Here is a 10202-nt window from a genome sequence, read left to right on the forward strand (position 1 = left end):
AACTTTACCAATTTATTCAACCTCTCTGCCTTAATGCTAGATAGGCCAAATGGACAACATTTTTAAGTGAGTTTCATTTTGACATGAAGTATTTAAAAGGGAAAGAAAGTCGGGTGGTTGATGCACTAAGTAGGATGGTACATTGCATCTATGTGGTTCAGATCAGTCAAGAATGCTCAAATATTCCAGTAATTATAAAGGAAGCATCGGTCAAGGATCCAAAATATACTTTTCATTGGTAGCAAACAAAAGAAGCCTTCTTAAGAGGAGAAAAATCAGATTTTGGCATAGGTCTAGATGACATCCTTACATTTAAAAATAGAATTTATGTTCCTAATCAAATTGTTTTCAAACAATTAATAATGGATGAAATTCATCAGAAACCTTATGCAGGCCATCCTGGTTACCAGAAATTATTAACAACTATTTAGAAAGGGTTTTTTTTGCCTGGATTAGGGAAGGATGTCACAGAATATTTATCCAAATGTTTGGAGCGTTAGTTGGTTAAGGAAGAGCATCAGCATCCTGCCGGTTTGTTACAACCACTGCCCATTCCAGAATGCAAATGGGAGACCATATCATTAGACTTCATCACAAGTTTACCCTGCACTAGGAAACAACATGATTCAATTATGGTTCTAGTAGATAAATTTAGCAAAACTGCACATTTTATACCTGTGAAATCCACATACAAAAATTGTGGAATTGCATATATATTTATGAAGGAAATTTACGAGTGCATGGTATACCCAAGGTGGTAATTTCAGACAGGGATGTGAAATTCACATCCACATTTTGGAAAGCCCTCTTTTCAAGATTGGGTACCCAGATCCAATATATCACAGTTTACCATCCCCAAACAGATGAACAAACTGAACATGTGTATCAAGTACTGGAAGACATGCTACGTATGTTTATAATACAACAACCACATAAGTGGGAGGATTACCTCCACCTCGTGGAATTTACATACAATAATGGACATCACGAATCACTGGGCATGAGCCCTTTTGAGGTACTGTATCGGAGAAACTGCATGGTACCTATGGACTGGAATAACCCTGTGAATAAGTTAGCATTGGGTCCAGACATGCTAGCATAAATGGAGGAAGCCATTAACAAAGTTCAACAAAATCTAAAGGTTGCCCAAGACAAGAATAAAATGTATGCAAATAAGAAAATGACGTATAGAAAATTTCAACCGGGAGATCATATTTATTTAAGAGTTAAGCACCAAAAAAGTTCCTTACAGTGGAGGGTTTTCACTAAATTAGCACCCCGATACTCTGAACCCTTTTAGGTCTTGGAACAAATTGGACCTGTAGCCTAGAAACTTGCATTGCGAAGCCACATTTGGGTCCACAATGTTTTCCATGTTTCGTTGTTAAAAAAATATGTGTACAACCTACAACACATAATAAACTAGGAAAATATTCAGGTAACAAATTAAAATGTTATATATATTTTTGCAATTATTTTGAAGGAATATGACTATAATTGTTGTATGTGCAGCTCGAATCGGAAGGAGATTTTCTGGCAGAACCTCTTCGTATTCTCGATCGGAGAGAAACCACCTTGCAGAGGCGAGTCATCACCCAGGTTAAAGTGAAATGGAAGCCCTTTGGCCTGGATGAGGCAACCTGGGAAGAGGAAGATTTATCTGAGAAGCTTACCCGAAGTTATTTGTTTAAAATAGAAGGAACACTAGGGACGATGTTCCGCACATGGGGGGGGAGATGTAACACCCCTCGCTCCCTGAAAGGATTTACTGTGGTTATTAATTTGGTTTATGTTTTACTACATTTACTTTCTGTTATGTTATTATCAAGGCTAGAAAGCAAGATATTAAATTGTTACCTAATTGTGAGCGATTAGAAGTGGAAACATGATTAATTAAAAGAAAATATTTACTAAAATTACAAGAAACAATTATGCCCTTACCTTGGAAAAGGGAAATATAGCAGAAAAAGATAAAGGAGAAAACTATCCTAGAGCTAGAAAAAGGTGTAACCAATGGGAAGTTGCTCATGAATAGTGAAATTAAGTGCAGGACTTGAGGCTGGACATTGGAGTGTGGAGGTCCAAAGCACTAACTGTACGTGGAAATTATTCTAGTAGAGAAAGTGCTCATGGGAGGAAGTCGACGTAATCGCCAGGTTCATGGCTGGGAGGAGAGACTTTCTAGAATTATTGGAAATTGCAGGCGGAATAGATAAGTATTATATTCAGTTTCTTTCTATAGCTAATGCTATAATGTGGAGATTAACATTTAACGACCAAGTGAAATTTATTATGCTTGAACTGTCATAGAATAAATTCTAGAATAGAAAACTATATTTAGAAGTTGTAAGGAAAAGTGTAACTACAGGATATAGAAGCATCTTTTCTTTTATCATATTTTAGACAAGGCATACTAATAACTATAAAATTACAATATGAAATATCAAAAAGGAAAGAGAATGCTCCTTCAGTAATTATGGATCATTGTTCATGATTATGAAAGCCAAACAGGTAAGATATAGAAACAAATCATTTACAATGTACTTTATCCGAAAATCCATAGAATGACCTGTGTAATTTTACACACTTTGTTACTAGTGACAAAAATAGAAAGACAGTAAATATACAGCTGTTGGATGCGGATTTAGAATGTAAATATGTCATTATGTAACTTTAGAACGTAGATTTAAAATATAAAGACTCCAAGATTCATATAATTGTTTGAATGCAAGTATAGTAGCATACCTCGACTACGCAATCTTGAAATTACAATAGAGTAATTGTTAAAACCCTAGCATTATCTTCAATGAAAATTAAATCGAATTCCATTGGAAATGATCAATCAATCTAGTAAATACTTGCATGAAAAAGAGAAGGGTCCTCTTGACCTGGAATGCAACGACGATGTCAAATAACTTAATTCATTGCCATTCCAAAATATATAAACAGATAGCATAAAGTCGTATAGAAGCTAATGTATAATTGAAGCCTTCTATATAACGAAGTATAAGTCGGTTCACTTAAGTGGTCGCATAACAAAATAATAAATTATTTCGCAGGAAAGATATTAAAACGCTCCATCAACTACAGAGCGAGAGTATTCTCCCCAAAACTACAAAAAAGGCCTACACAAAGTGACTTTAACCATTTATGTGTATTTAATTAATTACAAAATCGACAGAGCCATAAATCTTGAACTAGCTAGACGCTCGACACAAGACTCAGTGTCTATATTTGACCATGCGAGTAATGTTCCCATAACTTAATTCATGACAAAGGTAAGAATCCAACCTAGAAGGGCGAATAGTGTCGTCGTGAGAAATTTAAGTTCTGAAGAGGGATGACATTTACCAATACAAATACTGTTAAGCACTGTGTATTTCCCTGTTTGGGAAAACCGATACCTTATGTTAGAAAAATCCTTATGGGAAAAATTATACAAAACAAGAAAATAGACAAATGGCAATATTTCTTACGTGGAAGTGGTCTTTTTCACCTGAGGCAACTTCCCTATTCACCAGTGAGAAAATAGCGTGAGTAATGTTAAGCAAAATAAAGGATAAAAACGATTCGAGTTTAGAAGCATTTAGTAGTTACCTTCCGTAGTTAAGTCCTGAAGTCTGATGAAATGCCATGGGGATTTCCTATGCAGCGAAGACAAAGTATTAACGCGATGCTAAACCACAACCTAGCTTTATAGTGAAAAGCCATAGAGAAACAACGTGATGAGTTTACGTTGTCTCATTTTAGCAACTTCCACTGCCTTTGATAGGAAACCAGATCACTAAAAGATAAAAATATAGATGAATGCCTTAGAGTTCAGCCTTTTCGAGGGGGCAACCTCCTTTACATTACACAAATGAACAATTCTTTGATGATTCAAATGACAAAAACTCCTTTCTATATATAGGAGTCTAAGGGGTCATAACATAACCAATCCGACCTAAAAATAATAATATAAAGCCACAAAAATAACAATGGAGGGATTTTATGGGGCACAATAATAACAATATGGGGACAATAGGGGCACAACAATAATAATAAGGGATACAACGACAATAGTAATGGGGGAATCACTAGTATTATAGGGACCTAACATGCCCCTCTCCTTCAAAAGAGTGTTGTCATCAATGCTTGATTAGTTCTAGATGCTTCTGTATAAAATTCTCATCCTCCCATATGGAATCTTCAGCAGATAAGTTCTTCCACTTGATGAGATATTCCAAAGTTGATCGATTTTGTCGCTGTCGAGTTCTTGTCTCTTGTCTCTGTGAGTGCTTCTGATTTCAATATAATTTATCCTTCCTCGTCAAGTTCTAGCAATATTGTTTGAACTATTAATCAAGAGGATAAAAAAATGCTTCCTCGTCAAGTGCTTCTGATAGTTATGGATAGTAAAAAAATGCCTTCAGCCTCATATTCTTAATAAGTTCTGCAACTATTAATCAAGAGGATAAAACAATATCCTCACCGTACCGATAATTATCGATAGTAAAAAATGATTCCAATTTAGCCTCATATTCTTAACAGGTTCTGCAACTATAAAGCAAGAGGACAAAACAATATTCTCATTGTACCCGATAGTTATCGATAGAAAAAAATGCCTCCAATTTAGCCTTATATTCTTAATAAGTGTTGTAACTATAAATCAGGAGGACAAAACAATATTCTCACTGTACCCGATAGTTATCGATAGTGAAAAATGCCTCCACTTTATCGTCACATTCTTAATGGCAGTGTAAGAGAATATGAAGTACTATTTCATGTTCGTCATTGTCTGTTTCCATCCGCTCACGCGGTACAGCACTACGTTTCCTTTTAAAAGCCTGCATTTCAGTTACACCGATTCGAATCGAATGTTCAGAATTTTCTTGGGACCGGACGCTACCCTTTGTCTCTGTCAAAGAGTGCCCCCGCCTAGGGATAAGCACATACTTTCCTTCATTTCAGATATCTTAGCGTATACGATTTAAATAATTTGCTCATTAGGTCAGTAGTTGTGGTTTTTTAGTTCTTCCTTTTCCTTTCTTTTTTAAGGCATAGGGTTTCAGGATTTTCATTTCAAAAAAAATAAAAATTTTGGTTTTTATAATTTTAATAAGTTGAAAATGCTTCGATGAAATTAAGAACTTTCCAACCATTTTTATAAATAGGACTTGCATTATTACAGTGGTTTTACAAATTGAGGACTTGCATTACTATAATGGTTTTACAGTGACAAATTTTCAATGTTACAAATAGAAAATAAGTATTTTGATTGGTATTAAATGACAAATAAATATTTTAATTGTTATTAGTATTTATTAACTATTTAATTTTTACCACTTATTGGGTTTCCAATGGACCATTATATTACAATGAGACCTCAACTATTAACCCAAAAAACTCTTATCATCAAACCATCCCAACCACCTAAAATACACTCACTTATCTAACAATTTATATTTAATTTATATTAATATCACTATTATCATTTTTTATATATATAACTGTTATAATTACCATCTATTCTCTTCCCTATTATACTGTGATAATTACTGTTTCTTTCTTTCACTATTTATTTATGTTCCCATAATTAAAATTTTCAGAAACTTAACCCACAAAAGTGAAATCATTAGTTGTTTCAAAATATTCAAAAATAAACAATCTAAGTGAATAAAGATAATCAAAACAATTTATATTCACATACAATTTTGAGATTTCTAAAGTATTTAGGTACTCATAGAAAGAGCATCGACGGATTTAATAGTTCATGCTTTTTCCTGTGTCCCCCTCTCCCATATCGTTTTACATATTCAAAGTGAATTGGCATCTCGGCTTTCTACAAGGGATATTTAAAATTTTCTTAGTTCCGGTGACCGTTTTTCTCAAAATTTGAAAGAATAATATTTAACAGTCAACACAATAAAACAAAAATTCTATTTCAACTTTAATTATTGTTTGTTTAAATTCGGTAATTCAAAATGTTTTAATTACATTAAAACTTGAAATATAGTATTTCATAGCGAAAAGCTCTGACCATACTTTCACTCCATACAAAATTGGTCGGATGAGACGACAATTTCTAATAAATAAATAAAATGATATGAATACGCTACATGAATATTCCCTTTTTATGTCAAGACTCAAGAGGTGCAAAAGTACAGGTTTTTCTTTATATATCAAGATTTATTTTCAGCTTTTTTATATTCATTATAATGTCACAATTGGGAAAAGTACGTAGAGTTTAGTGGTTCTTCATTAATGATTTAAAAGGTTCCTATTCAGGTACAAAACCACGTCAAAAAAATATGACAAATTTATCCCCAGGTGACTGTCATAGTTGAAAATGGAAATCTTAAATTACAATAAGAGTACATTAGGTAGATTTATCGAAAATAAGTAGGAACTCCGATAATTATTAGCTAGGAGTTTCCCTTAGTTGTCAGTTGGTTGCAGTCTCGTTTGCATTATCAAATTTAGCTATATCAACAGTACAAGATTCAGCTACCCTGATGGTGCCTGGCAAACTGGATTGTTTGTTAGTTCCTGTGTATCCGAGGGTAGAAATTCGGTCTGTGTCCTTCTCGCAAGCTATAATTTTGATAGCTTTGTTAGGGGCATGAGCAGCTTCCAACTCATCAGGTGTCACGTCCTTCACAGTTTTCACTTCGGTACTACCAACCACTTCCAAGCTGTGCTCTTTACCTGACGAGATTTTGTGATCCTTAAGTTTACCCCACAACACAGCATAAAGACCCGCCACGATCAAAACTCCTCCGAGCACACTGTATATATACATGACGTATACTCAGTAAGTATCCTTCTATAAAAATTACATACCTAGAATGATTAATTCATATATGAAATCTGAAAACTATATTCAACCGGGAAACTGAGAAAGGTGACGAAGAATTAACCTGCCCAAGTAAATGCTCTCGGCAAGAATAAGAGACCCCATGACTGCGACGATTATCATCATCAGTGGGCTGAATGCCGTCGCGAATACTGGTCCTTTTAACTCCATGCACAAACCTTGTACATAATATGCAATCCCTGATGCTACCACTCCCTGCATAGAATTATTGGATTTGATTACTTCATACTGTGTTCCTTCGTTCAAGCATAAGACATAAACATGGTGTACAATTACTTACGGAGTAAACAGCAGTAAGAAGGTTCATGTTCCATCCCAAAGCCCATAAAGAAGGATCATGTTCTATCGCTAAGGTGATTGCCATCGACTGTAATGTTCCGATAAAACATATTAACGTTGTAAGCGAAAGTTGAGCTGAATACCTCTTTAGAACAGCAGCCTGCAGAATCCAATTTTATTCAATTATAACTGCTTTAGTTTTGCATAGAGAACTTATGTGTATTATGTGTGATAAGATGTGCAACGATTGCAGATTTCATAAATATTTTAGAATGTGAAGGATAAGATGATGTTGACCTAGTTTTATCTATTAAATTCCAAAATATCACTAAAACATACCATAAAAATAAATATAGCCATATAAAGTGATATAGTGTATAAATAAAACTAAGATATAGACTATTAAGAAATAATTAAAATGAAAAATCTAACCTACATCTAAATTTATTGAAGGTAATATGAATTTATGGTTATTGAGAAGAGTTTGAGGTCATTACCTGAAGGATAAAAAATGCTGCCCAGGCAAGACATGCAGCAACTAATAAAAGAGAACCTACTGTCCAGTCCTTGTCGGAATTAACTGAGGAGGATGAGGATGGAGATGCAAAATGGTTATGATTTGGACGTCCAAAGATGGGAACTATTGGACCTTTGTATAAAGTCATTAGCATTGCTCCCCCAACACATACAACCGTTCCAGCAATCTTCGTTTGACTACGTACCATCTTAATATCCACTTTCTCCATTCTACATGAAAAAAATGAAATAAAAAATTGTCATATACTTAGATATAATTATGCACTTTTATTTCGATATCTGCTGGGAATTACAAGCGTACCCTCATCATATTTTGGCGAAGTCGAACATTAAACAAATATTAGTGAGAGACGAGTAATAATTTGATAGATTTCTATCAACCTATGTGACACTGTAATCTATGTTATGTTGAATGGAAATTTGGGTATCCAATAAACATGGTGTAAATTCAATTAAACATAAAGTTATTGTTAAATTTAGTTGATATAATTTATAAATAAAAATTATTAATAAATTTATGTTTAAGCAAAAAAACATTGCGTTAAAATTATGTTAATTGGATATCTATTAAATATGAAAGTAAAGTTATTGAACACGGAGTAAACTGAATTTATACATAATTTTGATTAATACAATTTTGGAAAAAATGAATAATAAATTTGTTTTTATGGAGTAAAGTTATGAAACATAAAAGTTAGTGAATTTAACATTAAATTTAATTAATATAATTCAAATAAAAATCAATAATAAATCTATTTTAAAAATAAGAATATTGGTAGATTATAGATTTAAAAACCTATTGATCATAGATTCAAAACGTCCGATAATACACCTGGAGTAAAATGACCTTTAACTTTACTCAATACAATCTTTATAAAAGTGACCAATAAATTTATGAAAAAGAAATTATGAAAAAACAATATAACAATATTAAAAAATAAGATATTTCAAAAATTTCTAAAACATTAAAAACAGCTAAACTAAAACAAATATAATATCAAGGAAAATATTATTCCAACAACCTCTATTCCACCAACCTCTAAGAAAATAAAAATTTGATCAAATGTGAGTTGAAACCGTGTTTAGTAAATCCCCTATGTTATTAAAATAAACTACTTTTCTTCTTTTAAATTTGATTTAATTAATCAAATAACACACCAGCATGTAGAAGCACCTCGTTTCTCATGGTGCAACTACATTGAAATTTCAACGAGGAAGGTTGAGTTACCTGAACAAAGCTGCCCTGAAAAAAGTTATTGCAGGAAGCACTTCAACGAGGAAGGTTAAGTTACCTGAACAAAGCTGCCATGACAAAAGTCATTGCAGGAAGCACGTTGCTCATGGCGCAAGCAAATGTTGGAGAAGTGTATTTCAAACCAGCGTAGTAAAAATTCTGATCAATGACGGGCCTGAGTATATACAGCAACATTACAATTTAAGTATGAAATTGATAACGAAAGCCATGACAAAACAAACAGACAATGGAAAACTAAGTCGAAAAGGCTTATGACAATTACGCACCCCAGCAAACCTAGCGCGAAAATCTGGCAGAAAATAGAAAACGTGATCTTTGGCCGCACCTTCCTGGAAAAAAATGCAATGAAATCCATATCTGGTCACCTAAAATTGCATTGAAGAAAACAAGAAACGACGCTATGAAGATTTCATATACGAATCAGGAGTAATGATGTACAAGCAGTTATACCTCTCTACAAAAAATGCAAAGGGAGCAATAACAGCCGTAGCAACTGCGTGTCTGTAAACGACCAACACGTAGTGACTCATACCATTGGTGAGAGAAACTTTGGTAATAATATTCATACCCGCATAGCCGAACTGCAGAGAAATCATGGCTATGTAGGGTTTGGACATTTCAAACAGACATGACAATCTACTTCTACGTGATTCAGCTGCAGAAGCCATAGCTAATGCTCTAGCCTTTCTTCACACTTACGAATCTTCAAGCCGGAGCACCAAACAAGATTGAAGTAGCAATTAGGTATTGCCAGAACAAAATTATTGTTGTGAATCTCTGCTAGTGGGTTCAGTTATATATATAACTGATTCTGAGATTGATTGGCTGCCAGTGCACAATGAGATTCTACAAAGTTGGTACATGTAAGTGGATACCCCTCGCAAATAATTTAGGAGGAAAATCCAAAACAACAATCAAGCTGAAGTGACTGAATGTACAGTCACTGCCCCTTTCTACAACCCATAGCCCGATTTTATTGTGGAGGATGATGGGGATGAATTCAAACACTTTTTCTTTCACATCATTCTTCTCAAAGCTGCAGGGTGATTCCACCAAATAGTGTGCCAATAAATATGAGTTTGAGTGGAATTTGCTGTCTACCAATTTTATTATATTGCGTTTCCTCCTCCTCACACTTCTCTCCATACACGTCTCTATTTTTAATTACCAGTAAACTACCTGATATTGGAATCCAACCATGAAATATATTATGAAATAAAATAATAGAGCAATGGGTAGCGGATGGAGAGGTATTTGTCCCTGTAATCTGCTCCG

At 33.9% G+C, this 10202-nt stretch overlaps 1 protein-coding gene across 1 annotated transcript; it reads right to left on the reverse strand.

The window, feature by feature from the left end:
* Positions 1-6298: 6298 nt before the first annotated feature.
* Positions 6299-9683, reverse strand: LOC149239427 (WAT1-related protein At5g07050-like). The gene is made up of 7 exons (XM_089367140.1): positions 9378-9683; positions 9194-9256; positions 8965-9081; positions 7633-7882; positions 7137-7295; positions 6900-7051; positions 6299-6767 (listed from the first exon to the last, which is right to left on the reverse strand). The coding sequence occupies exons 1-7, from the start codon at positions 9593-9595 to the stop codon at positions 6425-6427; spliced, it is 1302 nt and encodes a 433-aa protein (XP_089223266.1). The 5' UTR covers positions 9596-9683; the 3' UTR covers positions 6299-6424.
* Between the last annotated feature and the right edge of the window lie 519 nt (positions 9684-10202).

Source organism: Pinus tabuliformis, chromosome 8, assembly GCF_031772625.1.
Source record: "Pinus tabuliformis cultivar Carrire ecotype Pingquan chromosome 8, CPIR1, whole genome shotgun sequence".
NCBI lineage: Eukaryota > Viridiplantae > Streptophyta > Pinopsida > Pinales > Pinaceae > Pinus > Pinus tabuliformis.